General features: G+C 53.8%; 3 protein-coding genes, 1 long non-coding RNA gene and 2 other non-coding genes across 7 annotated transcripts; 3 read left to right on the top strand and 3 right to left on the bottom strand.

The window, feature by feature from the left end:
- Positions 1-255: 255 nt before the first annotated feature.
- On the bottom strand, positions 256-3,705 carry RPS2 (ribosomal protein S2). The gene is made up of 8 exons (XM_071444860.1): positions 3,582-3,705; positions 3,322-3,480; positions 3,119-3,208; positions 2,596-2,703; positions 2,000-2,173; positions 1,033-1,192; positions 555-646; positions 256-376 (listed from the first exon to the last, which is right to left on the bottom strand). Exons 2-8 carry the CDS (start codon positions 3,475-3,477, stop codon positions 296-298), a joined length of 861 nt encoding a protein of 286 aa, XP_071300961.1. The 5' UTR covers positions 3,478-3,480; positions 3,582-3,705; the 3' UTR covers positions 256-295.
- LOC139598458 (small nucleolar RNA SNORA64/SNORA10 family) lies at positions 743-879 on the bottom strand. The gene has a single exon (XR_011681879.1). It is a non-coding gene; the product is annotated as a small nucleolar RNA SNORA64/SNORA10 family (small nucleolar RNA).
- LOC139598442 (uncharacterized) lies at positions 3,680-4,367 on the top strand. 2 transcript variants are annotated; one of them, XR_011681872.1, is made up of 2 exons: positions 3,680-3,807; positions 4,183-4,367. It is a non-coding gene; the product is annotated as an uncharacterized lncRNA (long non-coding RNA). The 2 variants fall into 2 exon arrangements; XR_011681873.1 differs by lacking the exon at positions 3,680-3,807 and adding an exon at positions 3,815-4,027.
- Positions 3,990-4,114, top strand: LOC139598460 (small nucleolar RNA ACA64). The gene has a single exon (XR_011681881.1). It is a non-coding gene; the product is annotated as a small nucleolar RNA ACA64 (small nucleolar RNA).
- Positions 4,368-4,635: 268 nt separating the features above from the next.
- TBL3 (transducin beta like 3) lies at positions 4,636-13,383 on the top strand. The gene is made up of 22 exons (XM_071444858.1): positions 4,636-4,739; positions 4,881-4,932; positions 5,007-5,102; positions 5,326-5,373; positions 5,952-6,093; positions 6,256-6,340; positions 6,662-6,829; positions 7,205-7,280; positions 7,428-7,524; positions 7,985-8,181; positions 8,477-8,618; positions 8,978-9,036; positions 9,524-9,627; positions 9,990-10,140; positions 10,252-10,482; positions 10,642-10,712; positions 11,097-11,253; positions 11,602-11,660; positions 11,883-11,986; positions 12,150-12,221; positions 12,503-12,661; positions 13,187-13,383. Exons 1-22 carry the CDS (start codon positions 4,684-4,686, stop codon positions 13,297-13,299), a joined length of 2,439 nt encoding a protein of 812 aa, XP_071300959.1. The 5' UTR covers positions 4,636-4,683; the 3' UTR covers positions 13,300-13,383.
- Positions 13,384-13,703: 320 nt separating this feature from the next.
- Positions 13,704-18,433, bottom strand: NOXO1 (NADPH oxidase organizer 1). The gene is made up of 8 exons (XM_071444859.1): positions 17,910-18,433; positions 17,405-17,485; positions 17,227-17,290; positions 16,568-16,748; positions 16,158-16,339; positions 15,828-15,941; positions 15,240-15,357; positions 13,704-15,017 (listed from the first exon to the last, which is right to left on the bottom strand). The coding sequence occupies exons 1-8, from the start codon at positions 17,973-17,975 to the stop codon at positions 14,447-14,449; spliced, it is 1,377 nt and encodes a 458-aa protein (XP_071300960.1). The 5' UTR covers positions 17,976-18,433; the 3' UTR covers positions 13,704-14,446.
- Positions 18,434-25,427: the final 6,994 nt, after the last annotated feature.

The raw sequence follows: 25,427 nt of genomic DNA, 5'->3' as shown, positions 1-25,427 counted from the left end.
TGGGGCTGCTGCCACTGTTGGGGTTTTGCCCTCTGGACTTTTTCCTCTCCTTCATGAGCCTCCTGTGTGTGCTGCTCTGCCCTGGCTCTGAATTCCCTCAGTGGATGAAGATGAAGTGCCCAAGGCCAGGCTGGACAGAGCTTGGAGCAGCGTTGTTTGGTGGAAGGTGGAACTGGATGAGCTTCCAGGCCCTTCCCAACCCACCCCATTCCGTGGTTTAACCCACCTGCCCCAACCCCAATCACACCAAGCAGATTCCTGGTTCTCTGATCACTTTATTGTCATACAAAACCCCTTAGGTGGTGGCCACAGCGGCTGCCTGGGTCCTCTGCACCGACACTCTAGTGTGGGTCTTGGCCAGATGATCAGTGAACTCCTGCAAGAAACACCAACGGGGTTATTCCCCCAAAGCCCTCATGAGTTCCTCAGCACCACTCCCATCCCTCGTGGCACTGGGGCTGGGGTGGCTCAGCTTTACAGCTACCAAACCTTTGGGTACAGGAATCTGAATTTTAGGGGCAATTTTGAGTTGTGAGTTACCATAATGCTCTTACCTGGTAGGGAGACTTGGTGAAGACAGTCTCTTTCCAGAGGTCAGGAGTCAGGTAACTGTAGGTTTTGGAGATGGCATCGAAGGTGGCTTTAGCTGCAGAGATGTCACACACTGTCACACAGGGCCAGCCAATGGCTGCAGAACCAGCCTGCTCATCAACCCACAGCTCCAAAATACCCCCAGTTACAAAAATGTAGAATTTTGAAAGGACCAGGGAGACCAGGAAGGGCCTCTCTGATGAACCCACAAAGCTCAGGTTGCTCTCTCTCTCCAGTTACGACGATTACACCACGGCACACAAGTGCAATCGCGCAGATTGGGAGATCCAGGAGTGTTGAACCCCACATTTGTGTCACTAACTCTGACAGAACCTGCAGCAGGACTGACTGCTCTGTCAGCACAAACTGCTGTAAAACGGAGCTGCTGTGCCCCATCAATGACAGAACTGTCCCGAGCCCCGTGGCGGCCCCAGAGCTCACCAAAGTTGCCGAGGGTGGCCGTGCAGCCCCGCGCTGACGTGTAGCAGTCATCGATGCCGGCCATCATCAGCAGCTTCTTGGGGACAGGGGCGGACACGATCCCAGTGCCACGGGGGGCCGGGATCAGGCGCACCAGCACGGAGCCACAGCGCCCGGTGACCTGCAGGGACACAGAGGGGTCAGCCCCGAGCACAGGGACACAGTGGGGTCAGTCCCGAGCAGAGGGACACAGCGGGGTCACCCCAGAGCACAGGGACACAGCGGGGTCAGCCCCAGAGCACGGGGACACAGCGGGGTCAGCCCCAGAGCACGGGGACACAGCGGGGTCACCCCAGAGCATAGGGACACAGCGGGGTCAGCCCCAGAGCACAGGGACACAGCGGGGTCAGCCCCAGAGCACAGGGACACAGTGGGGTCAGCCCCAGAGCACAGGGACACAGTGGGGTCAGCCCCAGAGCACGGGGACACAGCGGGGTCAGCCCCAGAGCACGGGGACACAGCGGGGTCAGCCCCGAGCACAGGGACACAGTGGGGTCAGCCCCAGAGCACAGGGACACAGCGGGGTCAGCCCCAGAGCACAGGGACACAGTGGGGTCAGCCCCAGAGCATAGGGACACAGCGGGGTCAGCCCCAGAGCACAGGGACACAGCGGGGTCAGCCCCAGAGCACAGGGACACAGTGGGGTCAGCCCCAGAGCACAGGGACACAGCGGGGTCAGCCCCAGAGCACGGGGACACAGCGGGGTCAGCCCCAGAGCACAGGGACACAGCGGGGTCACCCCAGAGCATAGGGACACAGCGGGGTCAGCCCCAGAGCACAGGGACACAGTGGGGTCAGCCCCAGAGCAGGGGGACACAGCGGGGTCAGCCCCAGAGCACAGCCCCAAGCAGCCCCAGGGCACAGCCCCAGAGCAGGGGGACACAGCGGGGTCAGCCCCAGGGCCAGGCCGGCAGGACGCTCAGCTCACCTTGCAGGGCACCGTGTGAGGCTTGCCGATCTTGTTGCCCCAGTAGCCGCGTCGCACGGGCACGATGGACAGCTTGGCCAGGATGATGGCCCCGCGGATGGCCGTGGCCACCTCCTTGGAGCACTTCACCCCCAGCCCCACGTGGCCGTTGTAGTCCCCGATGGCGACAAAGGCCTGCAGCAGAGGAGGAGTTTTCACTGCTCCAGCCAGGGCTATGCCATGGTCGCGTGTGCTCAGCAGGAACTCACGGCTCACCCCCAAACCTTACACACAGCTCTCATTATACCCAAAACTTCTCCCTAAAAACCCAACGCCGCTGTGCAAGAACAACTGAATTTTGCAGTGTCAGAAAAGTTTTCTTAAAAAGAAGTTTGAAAGTCTTGCAGCCCAACTTTTGGGCCAGTGCTGTTCCAAGGAACATCTACACACATCACTGACACTTTAAAGTTAATACACTTAACAAATTACTACTGGTCCTCACAGCAAAATACTTATCTACTAGATGTGACAGTAAAAGAGATTTGGAGTGATTAAAATGACACTAAAAGCGCAGCAAGGGAAGTTGTGAGCAGGAGGATCCAGAAAAAGGGGATTACCTTGAACCTGGTGCGCTGCCCAGCACGGGTTTGTTTCTGCACAGGCATAATCTTCAGCACCTCATCCTTCAGCGAGGAGCCCAGGAAAAAATCGATGATCTCCGACTCCTGCAAGAGTCAGCACTGAGCACACAGGAATCACAGAATCCTGGGATGGTCTGGGCTGACAGGGACCTCAAAGGTCAGCGAATCCAACCCCCTCCCAAGGGCAGGGACTTCTTCTAGTGTCCCAGGGTGCTCCAAGCCCCATCCAACCTGGCCTTGGACACTTCCAGGGAACCAGGAGCAGCCACGGCTTCTCTAGGAATCTGTGCCACGGCCTCACCATCTTTATGGGGAACAATTCCTTCCCAGTATCCCATCCCAAGCCCTTCTCCAGCTCTCCTGGAGACCCTTTAGGCTCTGAGGTACCCCCGGAGCCTTGCCTTCTCTTCCCCAGATGAGCAACCCCTGCTCTCCATGCCTGGTTCCTCCCCTTGGAGCATCTCCCTGACCCATCACTTCCATGTCCGCAGCAGCTCACCTTGATGGGAAGCGAGAAGAGATAAATCTCCTCAAGAGACTTGATCTTCATATCCTTGACCAGGCGACCGAGTTTGGTGACAGGAATCCACTGGCAAGAGAAACCCAGGGGCAAGAGTCACCAGGAGCCAGCGCCGGCCGGGACCGAGCTCTGCTGCCCCATCCCGGGGGCTGGCAGCGCCCCCGTCCCTACTCCCCACTCACCTCCTTATCCTCGGCTTTCCCTCCGCGGGCTCCGCGGCCTCTCCCGCGGCCCCTCCCGCGGCCGCGGCCGCGGCCCCGCAGCCCGGTCCCGAATCCACCGCGGAAGCCCCCGCGGGCCGCTCCCGCTCCTCCCGCAGCACCGGCGTCGTCCGCCATTTGCTGGAACAAAGCGGGACATCAGGCGGGCGGCGGCGGGCGCGGATGGGGCCGGATGGCCGGGCCGGGCCGCCCGGTGCCGCCACCGCTCCCGCCATACTTACGTGATCCCTCAGCGTAGAAGGCCGCGCCGTGGCACCGCGCGCTATTTATAGGGCACGGGCATCTCGCGAGAGCCGCGCCAGCCAGCCCTGCGCGCTGGATGAGGAATAACCGCGGGCTGGAATGGGCGGTTTGTTGTTATTTATACAGAGCGCGGGGCGGGCGCGGCTCCCGGGGTCTAGGGGCGCGCACGGGCGGAGCGCGCAGAGTGCGGCGCGGCGGCTGGAGGTGAGGAGCTGTGGGTGCGGGCGGGCAGGAGGGCACTGCCGCACCTCCCTCCTCCCCTGCGCCTTCAGCCTCTGTAAAACTCTGCTGGGAAATGGGTATGGTGCTGCCCGAGCCGCAGCCCAGCCGGCCGGGGGCAGGGAGCGGCCCGGGAAGGCGCTCCGGGGGCCGCGGTAGCGCCCGGCGCGGTCTGAAAATCATTCGGGGTCTGCGGTGGCCCCGGGTGAGATAACGGCGCCCAGAGCATCGGGAACATTAAGCTTATTGCCCACGGCTGTGTGTGGGGAATGAAACCCATGTTCCCATAAGCCCCGTGCCCGGTGGGTACCGGCACGGAGGGGTTGTGGGGCTGTTTGTGAGTTTTGTTCTCTGTTCCAGGTGCCGTTCCTGGCCGCTGGGAGCGCGGCCCCGCCGTGGGCTGGGCTGGCGTTTCGCGGCGATCCCGTCCCCGGAGGAGCTGTGAAGAGCGCGGGGTTGCCGTGATGGACGGCGACACGGGAGTCACAGCAGGGAACGATTCGGTTTTGTATTTTGATGTGCAATAAAGAATGAAATGATTAAAAGATGGAGCGTCTCTCTTCTTTCTAATTGTCAAAAGTTCTACTTTACGCTGTGGTCAGGGAGTTCTACTTTACGCTTCTTAGGGGCGGGGAGGGGTGGTTGTGCTGGAGAACGCTCCGGATGGCGGAGAAATGCAGCGCAGGGGCCGCTCGGGGCCGGGCTGTGGCCGCTGGCCCGGGGCAACGGGGAATTCTTATCCCGTTCTCCGGAGCGATCCCCGCGTGGTGCCGGTGGCGCCCCTCGCTTGCGTCACTGGAGGGGCCGGAAGTGCTCCCTCACTTCCCGGAAGTAGCATCCGGAAGCACGTGGGCCGCGGCCATGGCGGACTCGGACCCGGCCGCTGCCGCCGCCGCTCCTGTGCGCTTCAAGAGCAAGTGAGGGAGCCGCGGGACCGGACCGGGCTGGGGCTGCGAGGGCGAGCCAGGGGCCGGGCCGGGCCGGGCTGGGACCGGAGCCCCCGGGCTGCCGCCGCTCCGCTTTAACGGAGCCTCCCGGCGCGTCTGTTTCCCTTCCAGCTACGCTGCGACGCGGAAGATCGAGCCGTTCTACAAAGGAGGGCGAATCCAGGTAATCCCGGCTCTGGAGGGACAGCTGGGATTGCCGCGCCTCCCGGCTCTAACGTTCCCGATCCCTTTCTCCAGATCAGCCGGGATGGGAAGTTCATGTTCTGCCCCTGTGGGAGCAAAGTCAACGTCATCGAGGTGGAAACGGGAGCGCTGCTGCACAGCCTCCAGCAGGTGACCAGGATCGGCCTCTCCTGAGCGGTTTGCGAGGCTCCCGGGGGGGGTTTCTCGCTGTGGATACAAAGTTCCCGGGAGTGAGGAGTGCAGGGAGGGTGGGAACGAACCAAACACAGGTTTTGGGTGGTCCCGAGCTGTGCTCGGGGTCAGCAGAGCCCTTGGAGAAGGGAGATCTCTGCAGGGATGGTTTAACTGTGGCATTTCCCCTCTGTTTTCCCAGGATGAGGAAGAGGATGTCACAGCATTCGTGCTGAGCCCTGATGACGAGGTGGGTTTGTGCTGGGGGCTGTGAGCAGCCTGGCACAGGCTGAGCCAGGAATGGGGGGAATTCCAGGATGTCCATGAAGGGCCAGGGCTTGGACTCGATGATCCTTGTGCATCCCTTCCTGCTGGGGATGTTCCATGGTTCCATTCCATGCTCTGTGTGCTTCCTGAGATCTCCTGGAGGCCGTGGGTCACAGTCAGAGCCCTGGCTCACACTCACACCTGTGGCTCACACTCAGCACTGCCCAGAGCCTGAGCTCCCCAGCAGCTCCGTGTGCCATGTGGCACTGACAGGAGCCCAAACCCAGCCTGTGCTCAGGCTGTCCCCATGTCCCCAGGTGCTGGTGACAGGCAGCAGGGCGCTGTTACCCGTGGCTCAGGCTGTCTCCATGTCCCCAGGTGCTGGTGACAGGCAGCAGGGCTCTGTTACCCGTGGCTCAGGCTGTCTCCATGTCCCCAGGTGCTGGTGACAGGCAGCAGGGCGCTGTTACCCGTGGTTTAGGCTGTCTCCATGTCCCCAGGTGCTGGTGACAGGCAGCAGGGCGCTGTTACCCGTGGTTTAGGCTGTCCCCATGTCCCCAGGTGCTGGTGACAGGCAGCAGGGCGCTGCTGCTGCACTGCTGGCGCTGGAGGGAGCCCAGCTGTGAGCGCAGCTGGCGAGCCGTGCACACCGCGCCCGTGGCCACCATGGCCTTCGACCCCACGGCCACTCTGCTGGCCACAGGTACGAGCCACCCCTGTCACAGGGGGTGTCCTGCTCCTGGGGAGCCTCCTGGGGCAGGGCAGCAGAGGCTCAGAGCTGTGTCCAGCCTGGGTTCTGCTGCAGCTCCCACGGCTCTCTCCTCTGGCTCTCTCCTCCAGAGCTCAGGTGTCCTTCTCTTCTCAGGTGGCTGTGACAGCACCATCAAGGTCTGGGATATGATCAAACACTACTGCACACACAACCTGAAAGGATCCTCTGGAGTGGTACAGTAAGGACCAGTGCTGTTTGTCAGTCCCTGCTGTGCTGGGATATTGCAACTGAGGTGCAATTCTGGAGTTAATGGAACAGGAAGGTCCATTCCCAGCAGGTTCTGGGCTCTTCCTGCTGTTTGAGAGCAGGGTTATGGCTGACTCTGCCCAGAGAGGAAACAGTTCGGTCAAGAATTTTCATGGAATCCCAGAATTGTTGGGCAGGGACACCTCCCAGTAGGCCAGGATGCTCTGGGCCCACCCAAGCTGTGCTGCTGTGGGATGTGCATTATTTACAGGCTGGGGGTTTTATTCCTGTGCTGTTCTCTGCTCCTGCCCAGCCTGGTGGAGTTCCACCCCGACACCTCCCGCCTGCAGCTCTTCTCCTCCTCCATCGATTACAAGATCCGCATCTGGGACCTGCGCTCCAGCAAGTGCGTGGCAGTGCTGGAGGGACACTTCAGTGCTGTCACCTCGCTGGCCTTTGCAGATGGGAACAGCCTCCTCAGGTAGCTCCTGGCAGGGCTTGCACCTCCATCCTTTCACCTCCTGGAGGCTCTGGAGGGTTCTGCTGTGAGGGAAAGGGGTGGTGCAAGTGCTCAGTGGGTGTGCATTGGAATAATGGAATGGTTTGGGTTGGAAGGGACCTTAAAGCCCATTCAGTGCCACCCTGCCATGGGCAGGGACACCTTCCACTGTGCCAGGGTGCTCCAAGCCCCATCCCACCTGCCTTTGTTCCTGGGAATATCCTGTGCTGGCACAGGGAACGTTGCTGCTCTCTCCCATGGCCTCTCCAGAGAAGTGTTGAGCTCCCACAGTGCCAAATTTGCACCCAGAGCCAAGCTGAACAGGTTTAGCACTAAAACCGAGCTTTTCCTTTGCAGCTCTGGCCGTGACAAGATCTGCATGGTCTGGGACCTGGAGACCAGGCAGAGCAAACGAACCGTCCCTGTCTATGAGGTGAAACTGCTTTTTGTTCCTTCCTTTGAGGCCCTCTGGAGTTCCTAGGCCATGGTCCCCCTCTTTAGGGTTTGCCTGTTGTGAAATCAGGTTTCTCCCCCTTCCCAGGGGTTTTCAGCTCAGTCTGTGCCTCTCTGACTCTTTCAGACTGTGGAAGCGGCTGTGCTGTTGCCTAAGGAGGGAGATTTCTCTCAGCTGGGTGTGAAGAAACAAGGGCTGCACTTTGTCACAGCTGGCAGCAAAGGTGAGTGTCACTGAAGGGTGGCACTTGAGTCACTTCACTGCTGTTATTCCTGGGCTGTGTGTTCTCCATGGCAGGAGCCTTGGGTGGAGACCAGAGCCTGCTCCTGAGCTTCTTGGGCAGGGTGGATGAGCAGGATGGAACGGGCACAGATCCATTTACTACTCAAACACATTTATCTCTGTTTTCAAACTCGATGAGTTTGAGTGAAATACCAAAACCTTGAGGCTTTTCCAGCCACTGCATCCTGCCCAGTCTTGCCTTGGAGCTGTGTGGCTTTTCCCACTGTGCTTTGGGTGATGTTCCCTGGACATCCACTGTGTGAAGCAGTGGCTCTGCCATGGTTTCTCGTGTTTCCCAGGCATCCTGAGGGTGTGGGAGGTGGCCACAGCTGCCTGTGTGCACAGCCAGGCTGTTCCCTGTGTGAAGCAGTGGCTCTGCCATGGTTTCTGGTGTTTCCCAGGCATCCTGAGGGTGTGGGAGGTGGCCACAGCTGCCTGTGTGCACAGCCAGGCCGTGCCCTTCGCGCTGCGGGAGGAGCCGAGCGAGCGCAGCCTCTCCCAGTGCCAGTTTGTGCCCGCCAGGAACGAGATCCTCACCGTGTCCATGGAGCACAACATCCTCTTCTATGATGCTCAAAGCCTGCAGCTCAGGAAGCAGGTGACAGCCCCCAGCCTCCCTGTCCCTCTGTCTGTGCTCCAGGACCAGCTCTGCTCCTGGTAGAGGCACCAAGGGCGCCCTTGGCTCCAGCCTGTTCTGGGATTGTTCCATGGGCCAGGGAATTCCACTGCTTTGGGGGAATGTTGCCCAGAGACCAGCTCAGGAAGGAGAAAGCAGAACAGACTTAGCCAGAAATGCCTCCTGTGTGTAGAAATTGCACCCAGTATGAAATGAAAACCAGTCACTCCCAGCTCTCCTTCAGCTCCATTTCCCTCTTGGGCTGTTTCCACTGCAGCTCGCAGGATACAATGAGGAGGTGCTGGATGTGAAGTTCCTGGGCCCTGGTGACTCTCACATCGTGGTGGCCACCAACAGCCCCCAGCTGAAAGTGTTTGAGCTGGCAACGTCCCACTGCCAGATCCTGTATGGGCACACAGGTGGGTGACAGCCCTGCCCTGGGGGAGCTGGGCAGCTCTGCCTTGATCCAGCTTCTCCTGGAGCTCTGGTGCAGACCAGTCCTTGAGTTCTTGGTGGAGCAGCACCACAGCAGGTTTGGGAGTTGTGTGGAGAGAGGATGTGTCCCTTTGTCCCTGTCCCTGGCAGTGAGATCAGTTTAAACTGGAGCTGAAGGGGCAGGTGTGTGACAGGCTCAGTCCTCAGGGACAAGTCGTGTCCCAGACCTGTCCCCTGGCTCATTAACTGGGCTCATTAAGCACTGGGCTCATTAACTCCTCCCTTTCTGTTGTCCCATCTCAGCATTGCTCTGCACCCACCAGCTTTTATTCCTTCTGTTTAGAAACAATCCTGGCTTTGGACGTCTTCAGGAAAGGCCGGATGTTTGTCACCTGTGCCAAGGTGTGTCACTGTTCTCCATTTAATGAAACTCTTTATTCCCAGTGATCCTTGTGGGCAAAATTGTTACTTTTGGAACTCCAGAAAGGGCTTTTTGTTCATATAATCCCTGTCTGCTGCATGCCCCAAATAGTTTCTCCCAGTATCCCTTTTTAACATTGTCCCTGAGAAAATTGGTTGTATTTTATTGGCCTGAAGGAGATATTTCCTTCTCCAAACATCCTGGTCTGGTGTTAAGAGTTCAGAAAGGCTGTTAGTGTGAGACTGATGAGGGAAAAGGTCCCAAGAGCCCTGACAGACCCAAAACCAAAGCTCTGAAACAACCAGAAATAATCCTCCCTGCTGGGGCCCCCGAGTGGGGGCTGATTTTGCTGTGACAGAGAGGAAGGTTCAGGCTGGAACAGCAGAGACCAGTGGGGCTCAGGGGTGTGGGGAAAGCACAGGGAGCTGCTGATGGCCAGGCAGCTGAGGCATTTCTGTCCTCCCCCAGGACAGGAGCGTGCGGCTGTGGCGCATGGGCAGGGCTGGCAGGGTCACCTGTGTGGCACAGGGCCTGGGCCATGCCCACGGCGTGGGCGCTGTCGCCTGCTCCAGGTAACGCTGACTGAGGGAGGGGAATGTCCTGCTGGGTGCTGTCCCCCTCCCAGCTGTGCTGCTTCTCACCCCTAATCCCATCTTCTCCTGGTGCCTGAGTGGGAAGGGGTCATGGGATGGTTTGGGTGGGAAGGGGCCTCAGGTGTCATCCCCTGCCACCCCCTGCCATGGGCAGGGACACTGCCCCTGTCCAGCCTGGCCCTGGATACTCCCAGGGATGGATGGGGGAGTCCCTCTGAAAGAGTTTGGGAAGCCATGAAACCACTTTTCCACGCCCAGCAGTGGCTGAGTGTGGGGATCCCAGTCAGGGAGGAGAAACCACGGAATTGTTTCCCTGCCCTTGATGGTTTCACTGCTCTCAGGCTGAAGGAAAGCTTTGTAGTGACCAGCAGCCAGGACTGCACCATCAAGATCTGGAACATCCCGGAATCCCTCACTTCCAAAGCAAAAGCAGCCTTGATCTCCAGTCCAGAGCCCCTCCATGCCAGGGTCACTGAGAGGGGCCATAACAAGGTACAGCTCCACCTGATCTTTCAGTGCTTCAGCCTCAGTTTGTTCAGTGTCCCACAGCCAGAGCCAGGCCTGACCCTCTTCCTCCTCCTCCTCCTCTTGTGGCTTCCCCAGGACATCAACAGCGTGGCAGTGTCCCCCAATGACAAGCTGCTGGCCACAGGCTCGCAGGACCGGCTGGCCAAGCTCTGGTCCTGCTCCGACTGCTCCCTCCTGGGGGTTTTCTCTGGCCACAAACGTGGAATCTGGTGTGTGCAGTTCTCCCCTGTGGACCAGGTCCTGGCCACCTCCTCGGCTGATGGGACCCTGAAGCTTTGGGGACTTCGGGATTTCAGCTGTCTGAAGGTGATGAGAGCTTTGCCTCTTGCCCTGGGTAAAACCTTGGGGTTCCTGAAGGATCCTTCCAAAACTTGGGGCTTACTCCTTTGGGCTTTGGGAGTAAATGGGATCCTTGGGGGTCTCTCCTGAGGCCTGGCAGTGCTGAGCTTCCTTTCTGTTTTGCAGACCTTTGAAGGCCACGATGCCTCAGTGCTGAAGATCATCTTTGTGAGCCGAGGGGCTCAGCTGCTCAGCAGGTTTGTGCCTGATTCCAGAGTTCAGGGAATGTGTGAGCTCATCAGCAGCACCAAGAGGAAACACTCTTGTGTCCAAAGAATCTTTGGACAGGTTTATAGGAAGATGCCATGTTTAGGCCAGGCTTTCTGTAGAGGTTATTTTAATCTTCCTTCTCTCCAGGTGTCCCATGAATTCCATGTGGCTGCATTGGCATTGCTGGGTTGGGACAAACTCAGTAGACAAAGCTAAGGGTGCATCTTGCCCTCCACATTTTTGGTTAAATCTGCTCCTGTTTAGAAGGAATTGGGATATTTGTTCAATTCATTCAAGGTGATATTTGAGGTGGGACAGAGCAAGAATGGATCTGTCCAGTGATTCTTTCTGTTGTGTTTCTCTTCCAAAAGTGGATCTGATGGTCTCTTAAAACTCTGGACAATTAAAACAAACGAGTGTGTGAAAACATTAGATGGTCATGAGGATAAAATCTGGGGCCTTCACTCCAACAAGAAAGATGACATGGTCGTGACAGCCTCCAGTGACTCCTGCATCACCCTGTGGCAGGTACAGCAGGGGGCTGGCTCCTCCCTGGGTTAATAATCAGGGTAATTGGAGAGCTCAGGGTCTCAGTGGCTTGTTTTTCATGTGTTTTCCTTGTCTGCAGTTTGAAATTAGGTCAGCAAGGCTGACCTTAGGGTTTGGGGGTATTTTTTGGCCATTCTGTATGTCCCCAGAGCAGGAGATGGGCTCCAGCACCGGAGCTTTGGAGGGAAGTTGGAAATTTAACATTTCAATTACTTGACCCCAAGATTTTTCTGCAGAAATGGGTCTCCTTATCACTTGATGGCCAAATCAAAACCCTTCTGTATTAAAGCAGGATTTGATAAAGTTTTAACCTGTTTTCTTTTATAGGATGTAACTGAAATTGAGGAGAAGGAAGCACAGGCTAAACAGGAGGAGCAGATTATGAAGTGAGTTGCCATAAAGAGCAGAGAAAGGCAAACTGTGCAGTGGAGCTGTCCACACCTGGAGCCATCCAGCTCCACCTGATCCCAATATTGGAGTGAGGGCATTTATTGACGAGCACCACAAACTCCTTAACTGTTATTGCCAAATCTGCTGCTTTTTCTGTAGTTTTGTTTTTTTCAGCACCCGAGGATTTGTCTCACTCTCGCCCCTGATTTGTTTTCCAGAGAGCAAGAACTTTCTAACCTTCTCCATGAGAAAAGGTACCTCAAAGCTCTGCGCCTGGCCATCTCCCTGGACCGGCCGCACACGGTGTTGACCGTGGTCAAGGGTGAGTCCAGAGTGTGCTCTGAGGGCATTTCCTGCCCTCCCTCCTTTCCTGGACACCTCTTCCAGCTCGTTCAAGGCTTCAAAGTCCAAGAATTAGTCTGAAAGCCGGAGTTTTCCCTGAGTGCCATCACCCAGGGTGTCCCTGCTGTGGTTTCTCTCCCCAGCCATCCTCAGGGAGCCCGAGGGGAGGAGGCACCTGGATGAGAACATTGTTCGGCTCCGCAAGGATCAGAAAGGTTTGTGGCACAACTCAAGTGCTGAAAGCTTCCAGGGCAGAGGCTTTTCTGTCACTGAAATTAGAATCCTACAATCCTGAATGGTTCGGGCTGGGAGAGTGTTCAGTTTTACCTTTTTGCCATGGGCAGGGACATCATCCAGTAGACCAGGACCTGGCTTTGGGCAATTGCAGGGATGGGGAGCGTCCCCGTGTGGGACCTGAACCTCAGTGAGAGCCCAGGGGTGTTTTCCAGTGTGGGCTGTGCTGTGTGCCAGCCTGGCCAGGCTTTGTTCCCCACAGAGGCCGTGCTGGCGTTCCTGGTGACGTGGAACACCAACTCCCGCAACTGCCACGAGGCCCAGGCTGTCCTGGAGACGCTCCTGAGGCACGAGGCCCCCGACACCCTCCTGCAGTTCTCAGGAATCAAATCTGCCGTGGAGTCCCTGCTGCCCTACACGGGTGAGGCCCTGTGGGGACAGGAGGGGCTGGCTTGGGTCAGGCATCATGGAATGGTTTGGGGTGGAAGGGGTGGGTCAGGTAATCCACCTCTGCCATGGCAGGGACACCTTCCACCATCCCAGGGTGGGATCCCCATCCCAGGCCACCATCCCAGGGTGGGATCCCCATCCCAGGCCACCATCCCAGGGTGGGATCCCCATCCCAAGCCCCAATGTCCAGCCTGGCCTTGGGCACTGCCAGGGATCCAGGGGCAGCCCCAGCTGCTCTGGGCACCCTGTTCCAGGGCCTGCCCACCCTGCCAGGGAACAATTCCTCATTCCCAATATCCCATCCATCCCTGCCCTCTGGCAGTGGGAGCCATTCCCTGGGTCCTGTCCCTCCATCCCTTGTCCCAGTCCCTCTGCAGCTCTCCTGGAGCCCCTTCAGGCCCTGGAGGTCTCCCTGGAGTGTTCCCTTCTCCAGGCTGGGCATTCCCAGCTCTCCCAGCCTGGTTTCCCTGTGCCCTGAGCCCTGCCCTCCTTGCAGAGCGCCACTTCCAGAGGCTGAGCCGCCTGCTCCAGGCCTCCACCTTCATCGAGTTCATGTGGCACAACATGAGGCTGGCAGATGTGGCCCAGCAGGACCAGGGCACTCTGTGAACCCCCTCCTCCCACCACTTGCTCTTTCCCACCAGGATTTTTAGTTCCTGTATTTTATAATAAATGTTTTCATTTCTAAACCAAGTCTAGCATCCAGTCTCCTCAGGGATGAATGAAAGGAAAAGGTCGTTTCTTTGGCCAAGCTGGGGTTTGTGTTCTCACACCCTGAATTTTCACAAAGAGCAGGCAGTTTGGGATTCAAAAAAGGCAGAATCCCAACAAGCAGTTGGGATTTAAAGGGTTCATGGGGCTGACATCTTTCTTGGGCAAAGCAGCCTGGACCAAGCAGGGGTCTCACCTGTGCCCACCCAAAATTGAGCACCTAGGAGGAAGAGAAGCACAATTTAAATTCCCCAAATAGCAAATTTTTAAAGCATAAAACACAAGCAGGCTTCAGAGACATTTCCATGTATTTTATTTCATAGAAAAGAAAAAGTACAAAATTCAAACAACACAAACACCTGACAAAAACACACACACTTCTTTATAAAAATATTAACAGATACCTGGGAGAATAAGTACAATTAAAGCCATTAGTGTAGAGAAAAGTCTTGATTTTCCTGTAACTCTTTTTCTAACTCATTTCTAGCAAATGAGTTGAGGATTAGAATTGTTGTGAGTTTCAGTAACCAGCCAGTCCCCTGGAAAGAGGAATGTTCTGTCCATAAAGGTGACCTCTTTTTCCATCCCCAGGTGGGACACAAGCTGTGACTCCCCTGATGGATGTGTGTGTGTGTCCCTCGGGAGGGGACAGTCCCAAGCCCTGGCACTCCAGGGGTGATGGAGGCGTGTGTGTCCCTCGGGAGGGGACAGTCCCAAGCCCTGGCACTCCAGGGGTGATGGAGGTGTGTGTGTGTCCCTCAGGAGGGGACAGTCCCAAGCCCTGACACTCCAGGGTGATGGAGGTGTGTGTGTGTCCCTCAGGAGGGGACATTCCCAAGCCCTGACACTCCAGGGGTGATGGAGGTGTGTGTGTGTCCCTCGGGAGGGGACAATCCCAACCCCTGGCACTCCTGGGGTGATGGAGGTGTGTGTGTGTCCCTCGGGAGAGGACATTCCCAAGCCCTGCCGCTCTGGAGCCGCTGCTCATGGCTCCCAGGGGACTCCAGGGTGTCAGGGCTGTCCCCGTATCCCCTGCCCAGGGCCACTACTGCTGGCAGGGGTCCGGGAGGGCCGGCCGGGGGGGCGAGTGCTGCACGGCGCGCTTGGTGACGGTGCTGCAGCGCTGCAGGATCTCCTGGGCTGAGGGCCGGGCTGGCACCTTGGGGACACCCGCGGCCGGCTCAGGGGCAGCGAGGGGCAGCTCGGCTGCACAGGACTCCACGAAGCCGGAGTCGTTCCTGTCCCTGGCACTGAGCTGTGGGGATTTGCTGCTGTGCGTGGCCAGCTCGTGGCTCAGGCCAGGAGAGCTCCTGGCCGGCTTCACCTCGGGCAGGGACCGAGATAATTCGGGTTTCCAGGCCAGCCGGGTGGCCCCAGCAGTGCTGCTGCCCGAGCTCAGTGAGGAGCTGTCCAACCCCAACCCCAGCTGTGGGGTGGAGCTGGCCTGGGGCAGAGAGTGGGATCTGCTCCTGGCAGAGCTGCCGTGCTCCTCCCGGGAGCTGAGGCTCGGGGTGCAGGCATGCAGGCTGCAGCTCAGGATGCTCTGGAGCTTGTGGTGAGGGTTCTGGTAGGGCCGGAGGCACAGCGAGGGCATGTAGCCAGTGCAGCCGTTGTACCTGAGGGCAGGGAGGGAAAGAACACTGAGCAAACCCTTCCAGCACCTCGGGCCAAGGGGAGGGAGCACTTAGGGAGCAGGTCAGTGCTGTACACGGGGTGTGAGGACAGGGAGAGCATCCCCAGCCAAGGACATCCAGCTCTGGGGGCTCCTGTGCATCCCACACGGGAGGAACAGCAAGCAGCTCCCTCAGGGAGCCAGGGCTCAGGGAAAGCCTCCTCACCGGATCAGCCACCAGCCATTGTGGGATGTCCTGAGCACCTCCACGACCACCCCCTGGTTCAGCGAGAGCTCGTCTGCCTTCTGAGCCTCGTAGGCCTGCACCACAAAGTACAGGCTGCCTGCAGAGAGAGGGACAGTTGGATTTGCCTTGTGGAAAAAATGCTCTGCCCCCTGTGAGAGACCAGCCCAGCTGCAGGGCAGCTGTCCCTGAGAGTGACTGGTTTGCTCAGGGACCCCCATCTGATCCATTTAATTAAATATAAAGAAGAAGTTTTTCACAAAAAGGGTGTGGAGGCCCTGGAAGAGGTTGCCCAGAGAAGCTGTGGCTGCCCCTGGATCCCTGCAAGTGTCTAAGGCCAGGCTGGACAGGCCTTGGAGCAACCTGGGACAGTGGAAAGTGTTGGGGTTGGAACTGGATGGGCTTTAAGCTCTCTTCCAACACAAACCACTCCATGGTTCCATGACCCACAGGTGGTGGCAGAGCCAACCAGAAGAGTCGGAGGTAGGTCAGAGTCAGGCAGGGACTCCAGGCAGTGGTAAAGTGGTGATGGTTTGCAGAACTCATGTTTTGAAGGAGGAACAGACTCACCCTCCTCGTCTGAGCTGAAGGCATGCTGGATGTCCTCACAGGCATCAAGCTCTTCCAGGTACGAGGCTGGGAACCAGGCTATCTGTTTGTCTGCATTTTCCACCAGCCACCAGCCTACAAAGAGGAAAAATACCTGGATTTTAACAGCCTGCAAGTCAAGACATGACAATAATCCCTGGGTAGGGGACACGAGGGACAGGAGGGACATTCACTGCCCTCCCAGGTAAGCACACAAGTGCAAACACCTGAACCCCTGACACTACCTCAGCATTTGCCTAGCTATGAATCCATCTGCCAATCCACCCCAGCACTGAATCCTCTCAGACCTACCAGTCATGTCCTTGATGAGCACTTCCACAATCTCCTTCTGAGCCACTGTGAAGGGTTTGTTCTTTGTGTCTTTGGTTTCAAAGGCCTCGAGGCAGCGGTAGCTCTGCGACGCCTGAGGGAGGGTGATGGACAGGGGCTGGGGGCTCTTCTCCCTTCTGAATACTGATGGCATGATCACAGCACTGGAAAGGGAAGGTGCACGTCAAAAACTCACATGAAACGTTGAGTTTAGTACTGATTTTGGTAAAATCATTTCTGCAGTAGGCTGAGAAAAGCTTCAGGCATCAGAAACAAAATTAAAAGCACCCAGCTGAGCTGCCCTAGAGTGTAACTGGTGTTTCCCTTCTATCCATATCCCATGACATTTCTGTTTCACCAACAAACAAAAAAATACAATTCATATTTCACACCTGTTTTCAGGGAAGGAGGGATCAAGGTCTTGAGTCTGTGCCTTGAAAAACTGATTCACCTCTTCACCCCGGGAGATTTTCACATCTGTTTTCAGCAGCTCCCGGGAATACGTTTCCAGCAGTTTCAGGATCTCCAGGCACCTGTTCAGCTTCCCACCCTTCCTCTGCTGCATAGTTATTCCTGCAAAATAACAAGGGCACAGTTGGGATAGGACAGCAATGGATCTGGATCCCTGGGAGCAGCATCTTTTCCCTGAACAGTGGGTGCCCCCAGCCACCACCCTTCCTGCCAAACCCAAACTGTACAGCCACTGTCCCTGCCTCCCTGTCATTTTTAACAGTTCCTGATAGGATTTTTTAACATCTAAAATTTCTCTTTTTTTCACATATAAAGTTTCAAGAAGCTCTAGGTCAATATTTGAAGTGTAGCATTAATTTGCCAAGCGGAGCTCTCTATTTACAAAGCTGTTCTGGTTCATTTGAAGTCTGTACTAGACTCAAACGTGATGATGTGAGCCAGTGGTGCCATGGCAGGAGCAGGAGTGAGCCCCTGATCAGTTCCAGAGGAGGTCAGGCTCAGAGACCTCAGTCTCTGTCATGGGTTATGTCTGTCCCTGATCACTCTTGGGTTTGTTGGTCCATCAGAGATTTGTCCTTACCTTTAAACCTGGGTAAACTCCTCAGTGACCCACTCTCAGTGGGGAATTTTCTCTTCAGCTCTTTCTAAAATCAAGGAGAAGGAGAGAACAGTGATTCCTCACAGCTGACACATGGCCAGGCTCCTTCCCCTCTGCAGGACAGGAACCTTGAAATTTAAGGAATTGAAAATTCACTTACATGGAATTTCTTAAAGTCTTCAAACGTCCTGTAAATGAGAATGTTGTTCTGATCTGACCAGGACACAAACATCATGTAGTTCTGGGAAAAGAAAAGGGAAAAGAAAAGCAGTTTAATCACAATGTTCAATTTTGGATGCTTCCAGCCAATCAGCATTTGCTGTGGTTTAGTTGAGGCTTTTAATGCCACATTAAAAAATTAAATAAAGCATTAAACCTACAAAAATATGTTTTTAATTTCATAGTCCCAAATGGGTAATGATTGCTGAAACCAGGAGAATTTTATGGTGCTGTGACAAAAAGAGAGCAAACCCCAAGATATAAAGCTCATTAAAAACCAAGTCCCCTTATCCAAACCCCTAGGCTCCAATCCCAATACTATGGGGAATAAGCAAACATATCCCTGGAAGAGTAACTCAAAATCCTCTAGGTCTGCCAGTTTGTAAATTATATTTAAGGAGGAAAACAAAGCCAAAAAAAAAAAAAAAGAATAAAAATTAAAGTACCTTCTGTTTTCTGCACTGCATGAAGCCAACAGCCTTCACATCCACGGGATACCTGTCACAGCTCATCCTCCCCACGGCTGCTGCTCCTCCTTCGCAGGGAGCCACAGGGATGGGAGAGGGAAGGATGGGAGCTGGAGGGATGAGAGCTGGAGGAGCAGAGATGCAGCTCCAGCCCGACTGCCGAATTTAAATGCCAGGAGCAGGAGGCAGGGCAGAGGTGTTCCCGAGCTTCCTCCTCCGCCCAGCGCCCGGGCAGAAATTCCGCGATTTGCTAAAGTGCCGCGTGCCTTTTCCCTTTCGCCCCGCTTTTAATATGCAAATGCTGCCGGGGGCAGGCGGGGCATAGTTCAGGTAGCCGGGAGGCAAAGCACGCTCTTTTATCACATCCTTACGAGCCGGTGTCGGGAAGGAAGGGAAGGGAGCGGGGCTGTTTGCCAGCGCTGGGTTAGAGTAGGTCAGGGGCTGCAGCACCTGCCCCGGATGGTTCCGGGAGGCAGGTGAGGTTTTTATGGCTGCATTACACGAACCTGCAGCTCGGGCTGAGCTCACTCCAGCCCCAAAGGCTCATTTAGAGCGTGGGTTGTAAAACGCAGATCAGTCACCATTAAACGTGAGTAATATTTGTGGCAAATATTTTTTCCTGCTTTGTCCCACCTGCCGAGTTACTTTAAATAGATCCTGACAGTTTTATCAGCATCTGCATTGAGATGCCGATGTAATGAACAGACACATCCCCAGGATGGAACTAAGAGACTGAAAGCTCCTCAGGTGTAAATATGCGATGGAAATTCAGCTCTGAGTGCTCTGCCCTGTGTCCAGCCAGGTGTCCACACCCTCCTAGGGCAGCCAGCAGCTCTTCCTAAGGAGCAGCTCCATTGCCCAGAGGCTCAGCAGGAGAGATAATTCCAGCCTTGGCCAGCCTGTCCTTCCCCTGAACCTCAGGGCTGATGGGCACCGACTGATCAAAGAGCCTCTTCTTTGATAAAGCCTCAATTGAACCATTATCACTATAATTATCTTTATCATTATCATTATTGGAACCCAAACTGAGAGGCTCAGCCGTGCCTCCCTTTCATTTCTCAGCTACACCTGGTGCCTCAAATCCTCAGCAATGGCTGCAGGCGATTTTTCATCTACCAAAAATCCCCCAGAAGTGGATCAGGGAGCCAAACCAGATTCCTTTTGTAAAATACAGTCAGGAGGGTCCTGGTTTGTGATCCATGAGCAAGGGAGGCTGCTCCCACTCAGCAGGGCAGCAGTTTCTGGAGACAAAGAAAGCAGGTTTATTGCAGTTGGATTTATTGCTGCTGGATATCTGTCCTGCATTAAAAAGGGAAAGTTATCCAAAGAGCACTTTGGTTCGGTGTGGATTTTGGAGAGAAAATCTCTCCCACAGCATCTCCAAGGCATTTCCTGGCTCAGGAAGCTGCACAGGACCTGCCCTGTGGAAAAGGGATCTGCAGCAGCTCCCTGCCCTCCACAGCCCTGGAATGAGACCCTCCATCCTTTGTTATAAATCCTCCAGCCAAACCATGTGCTGGTAAATCTCCCTGGACCAAAGAGTGAAGATTTTATGGAGTGAGAGGAAATCACTTCATCCAGCAGATTTATTTAGAAAGTTCCAGTCTCTGAGGTGCCAAAACCCTTCGCTCACTCCACGTCCTCAAACCTGCACTCCTTGGCTTCTCCTTGGCAGCCCAGCCAGGGCCAAGCTCACCCTCACATGGCTCCGTTAAGTGGCTCCTGGAAATATCTGGGACCAAGACTCCCAGTGAAACCAACCTTGGCTTGGTTTCCTGTCTCAGAGCAAACACAAACCACAATGTATTTCCAAGAACACAAAGGTTCAAACATGTTTATCCTGACTGGGAAAAGCCAAAGACAAGGAAAGCCTTGGAGGAGCTGCAGGACGAGGAGGCAGCTGGGGAGGCTCAGAGAGCACCGTGATCTGAGGATGCCATAAAAACCAGAAGAGTAGGAAATAGCCTTGGTTTTGCTGTGTTTCATCATTCTCAGAGAATTCAAGCAGAAAGGGGGTGTGGAAAACATCTAATGGAATGTTACAGCAGGAAGGTGAAGCTCCACAGGGGTTTACAAGTCACCCGAGGCAGAAGGACCAGCCCTGTAGCTTGGAGAGCTGATCTTCTGGAAAAGATTGGACTGACTGGGAGCTTGCTGGGGACTGCGGTGTTGTGTAAATCCAAATATGAGCAAAACTGCTCAAAACTCAATAATTGCCTATTGAGAAAATGTTTTGTGCAAGCGAAGGTCTCTGTGCCCCAGAACTGAGGTGCAGGGAGGGAGGGGAAAAGCCTGCCACTCCTCTGAGACACCAGCACCTCCGGAGTCACCTGCAGGGCTCAGCTCCAGCTCTGCAGCTGCCACAGCAGTATCGGTGTCCCAGCGGTGTCAAGTGTGATGTCACGAAACTGTCAGCTCCAGAATGACCTCAGGAGCCACCTCACCTCTGCAGTGACAGTGCCTACGAAACTGGAAGGAGGCTGGGCCAGATGACCCTTGGATGGGCACAGTGCTCCTCAAAGCTCTCCACAACTCCCAGCCATGGCAGGGCCATTGCTGCTGGCAAGGATGGGTCAGCCACCAGCAGAGGCCATAACTCCACTGCTCTGCTGGATGCATTTGGACTCATAAAAAACAAGGCAAACATTGTTTTTCCAGCATTATCAAGTTTACTTTGTGTCCTCTACAGTTTCCATGTCATCTTGCCATAAATCAGTGCCTCTCATGAGTAATAATTGATGGCAGGGGAGGGGAGGAGGGTCTGCCCAGAAAAAGTGATACTCAGCAGGAATTACTGGATGCTGCTGTTTCATCATCGATATTTATTTACACAGCTCTGAGGGCAGCAGTTAATTCTCCTTTTGTTGTTTTACAAGGTACCAAAGAGATCATAAATTAACAGGCAATATGCAGGACTGCCCTCCCCAGCTTTGCCAAGATACAGGAAACATGGATTTTTCCATAATGACTCCCATAATTTTGCAGTCTGCTCCAAGAGAGCCCCCTGCACCCCACCAAGGTGCAGCTCTGCCACTCAAGGAGCATCACTCCAGCCACAAACTGCTCCTCTGGGGACAGAAACATGTTTATGTCACAGTAGGTGACTAAGGCACTGTCACAGGGAGTCACACCAGGCTGCCTGCCCCAGACTGCCCATGCTGGGAAGATGAAGGAGGTCACCCAGAGGCCCCAGAGGAAGGCCTGAGAGTCACCAGGGCTGTCCCACTGAGTAAAGATCAGCCTCTCTTCCATGACAAATAAACACTGATGCTCTGCTTTTCTATTCATTTCAGGGTGGATGAGGAGTAACTTCAGTAGAAGCAGAATCTGAGTGCACAGATGCTCGGGGGCAGCCAAAGGCAGCTCCTCTCCAGCTCCTCCTGAGCCATTCTCCAGGTCCAACAAGAAACAGCCTCGTCCCAAATGCTTGGAGAGGAGCAGCTGTGTCCTGAACAACTTTCCCACATACACAGGTCATGTCTGGGCTGCTGAGTGAGCTGTGCCCCTCATGGCTGACGATGTGTGGGACTGTGCATCAGGGATTTCTCCTTCTATGGCCGCACAGGAGAGGCAAAGAGAGGAAAAGTCCTCAAACCACCCTCAGGACACTGCAGCTGCAAGGAAGAGATACAGAAAGGAGCTGTGGGCACAGCCAAGGGGGGCCTGGAACAAAGCTGGTGGAAAAGCTTCATCTTTCCTTTGCTCACCTTCAGGATCAAAACCTGCCCTTCACTGTTCTTGAAGGTCACCTGTGATGACACATGACCTATCAGCACCTTTAATGAAAAGCCCAGATGCTAAAAGCCGATTTTAAAAGTACAAAGAGGTTTTAGACTTTTAATAAATAGAGAAAAATACCTTTATTTAAAAAGAATAATGAAAACCCAGACACTGGAGTTGACAAAAGTCTCCTTCACATCATGAACAAAGGGAGCAGTTGAACTTTCACACAGGCTGGGATGAGAGATTTTGCAGTAACTAATCCAGAAGAAAGTATTTCATTTTATCCTAATTCCAGCAGCTGCTGCAGGCACTAAAGCATTTCTCTGTGGCAGACCCAATTCAGGGACTCTCTGAGCCCAGGGAGCAGCTCAGCCTTTTTCACTCCATCACAGGAGCTTCCCAAGGTGCACGTCCCTCTTCAGCGCAGGGGCTCACTCACTCCTCACAGGCAGCTTTATTTATTATTATATATTATTATATATAGGATCCAAAATCACAGCATCGCATCAAACTCCCTCAAACCTCACTCCCGAAGTGTCATTTTCTTTGCAAAGCCCTTGGGATGGCCCCGCCCAGCCCAGGGAGAGCTCTGCCCGTCCCAGGAGCTTTGCTGGCTGCCTGGGGCACGCACAGCGGACGGGCTCTTGTTTACCAAGCACTTGTTGAAATAATTTCATAGTTCTTTCATAAAAGTGACATGGTTTCCTACGGTTATGCAAAATACAAAAGCACGATTCAAGAAGGAATCTTCCAGAAAGGGTGAGAATGTAACTTAAGCTGCTTCGACGAGAGGAGGTTCCCTGAATTATTTTCTCAGGAAAAAGCAGTGTTTGATGAGTGCATAGCATGAGACCAGAGCTTTGTGGATGTGCTGTGACCCAGGCATGAGATGTGAAGGCAGAAAAAAAGCAGGGTGGAGTTTCCAAGGAGGTTTGAGGCTCTGCAGTGCTCAGCCTGCTCTACACATTCCGAAATCCGGTGAGAGAAAATCCCAGCAACACCAGTACAGCCAACAGCAAGGGCAGCAAGCACGAGTGAACATGGAGAAATACTGTTTTCACTTGGGGAAAATCTGTTCTTGCATCATGCTAAATATAGTAAATTGATCGGAGACAAGACTGTTGTGTTCCTTCCAGATTAGTCAGAGATGCTCATCCCACTCTTTCCTCATTCCCCACGGCCATCGAGGAGCAGAGTATACAAAGCCTTATCTCTCCTGGGGATTTCACCAGCACCAGGAGCTCTGGCTAAAAGTCCACCTGTATTTCAGAGCAAAGACTGCAACTTGTGTTCCTTGGCCCCTTCAGGGAAAACCAGATCTAATCTTCACTCAAAAGCCTGGGGGGAGAAGAGTAATGTGGAAGGAATTGTTCTTTCATTTATGTTTGATTCTCAATGAGTCCAAACATAGCAACTGTTACCTGAGGAAAACCTCTTCCACTGGAGGAGACTTCCTGTTGAATTCCTTTGACCTTCTTCTGGAAAAAAGGAATAATCCCAAATCAGGGGCCACTCTCCTTTTGCAAAGCCAAGAGAACAGGAAGACTTTGCTCACTGCTCACTGAAGACTTTGTTTTTCAAGAGCACAAAAGGAACACCCGGTTTTGCTGTGTTTATCCTCAGAATGGATGAACTGATTCCAGGGATGCTCGGGGTGGGTCTGGGAAGGAGGAGATAGATTGGAGCATGACACAAACAGAGCCACCTAAACCAACCTGCAGAAATACTTTGGTTTTCTCTCTGCCCCTGCCATCACCATTACTCATGGATTCTCATTTTAATCAGCAATCCTTTGGTGATTTTTATTTGCATATAAAAATAGCACCAACTTTATAAGAACAAACTCAGTGTCGGGTGTAGGTGCCCAGATTTGAGCAAGGCAGTGTCTTGTGCTGTCCTGCACTTCAGACTGTTCTGAACACATTTCAACAGTTCTGGATGTATCTGATCTGACACATCTCACCCACTCCCTGGCAGGGGGGCTGCAGGCTTCTTCCTGATATCTGGGGGATAAATTCATACTTTTGGGAAATTTTGCAGGTGATAAAGTTCTTATGCACAGGCAGAGAGGATCAATATGATTCACTTACCTAGAAATAAATGTATTTTTTTGTTGCTGTTGCTATTTCCTAGTGGGCTGTAATTTTTCAAACAAGTCTATGACTAATTCCTGGTGCTGCTTTATCAGACTTTCGGCTCATATTCTTACCTGTAAATACAAGACAGCTTCCTGCTCTATTGCAGGAATACAATCCAGGCTGCTCCAAGCCCTGTCCAGCCTGGCCTTGGGCACTGCCAGGGACCCAGGGACAGCCACAGCTGCTCTGGGCACCCTGTGCCAGGGCCTGCCCACCCTAACGGGGAAGGATTCCTCCCCAGAATTGAATTTGTGTGAGGAGTTTGTTTGGTAACAGGCTCTAGCACACTCCAGCTCCTAAATCAGTGCTGGGAGCAGGGGGTTGGGTGGGTTAGGGCTGTCCAAAGGGGAGAAGGAGGGAATATTCCCTGATCCTTCCTCGGCTCTGCGCCACATTCCTTCCTTTGGGTGGAAATAATTTGGCTCTGCACTTGGATTCTATTAGAGACAGTAAATTGAATTTCCTTGCTCTGACTTGAATTGGAGCATTTCTCCATTTTTTAAACTTTGAAATCCAAGATGATGCTGGACCTGGAGGCAAGTGGGGAAAATTGGGAGGACCTTTTCCTAAAGAGCCAGCTCTGCTCCTAGAGCTGAGCAGGAAATGGGCAAGGGGAGCAACGTGGAGCACAAACCTCTGTAACCAACAGCCTCCTTCAAGGCTTTTCCTTTTCAATAAAAGTGCTGATGTTTTAACTGAATCCGTAAATTAAATCACAATCAAGGAAGCAAAGTCTGCTAACGGTCAAACCAGGAGATTGCTGTGACTTGGAAACATCTCTGTACCTGTTTAATTGCTTGAAGACCAAACAATAAAGCTCTAGAGGAAATTCCCTCAGTATCTCATTCTCTTTTTTCCTGACTTTACAAAAATTAATGAGGTCACGAGCATCAGTTAAAACATTTATTGGTGGGCAAGGAAAACAGACATAAAAATGTTGCTGTCCCTACTTGATCTTTCCTTTACGTGCGAAATTTATCTTTACGGTTGTCTACAACTTTAAACAAAGCCATTCCAGCAGTTCCTACCAGTTACTCACATGTCTTCTCCCTCCCTAACAAAAATCAGCAAATAAATATTCCCAGGAAATTGCAAATAAATAAAAATAAAGGAGCACTGGTAAATAGAGACCCCAAAATGGAGATCCAGACCATCAGCTCAGTGCTCCACAGAGCAGAAACAGCTCAGCCATTTCCACATGAAACACACCAAATGTTGAAGTATTTTTGAGGGCAAGTCTTTGAGGTATTTCTCTAAAATGATGTTTTTTCTAATACACATTTTACACCACACTGTGTTCAATAAATCACATACATATATATATATATATATTTTTATATAAGGTGACATTTTGGTCCAGCTCCATCCTGGACATACATTTGTTTGCATTAAACAAAATAATCATATTTTTCACTTGAGAAAACTTGAACTGGATACAAAATTCACATTGCTCATGGTAGGAGACTTGTGGCTCTCAAACCTTTAAGAGCATGACAAAATGAAGCCAAAAAGGACGAGAGCAAGTCTGTGCTGCTCTCCAAGTTTTCACTCTCTGACCTCTATTAAGAGTTTTGTAATGCCACAGCTAATATTTCCCAGGGGTGAAAGAGCAAGCTCCAAAGTCTGATGCCAGGCT

The sequence above is a fragment of the Agelaius tricolor genome, unplaced genomic scaffold (assembly GCF_023055355.1).
Source record: "Agelaius tricolor isolate 1412-34295 unplaced genomic scaffold, bAgeTri1.0.p SCAF_19, whole genome shotgun sequence".
Classification (NCBI taxonomy): domain Eukaryota; kingdom Metazoa; phylum Chordata; class Aves; order Passeriformes; family Icteridae; genus Agelaius; species Agelaius tricolor.
The sequence above is the reverse complement of the archived record's forward strand: the minus strand, read 5'-3'. Positions and strand labels throughout refer to the sequence as shown.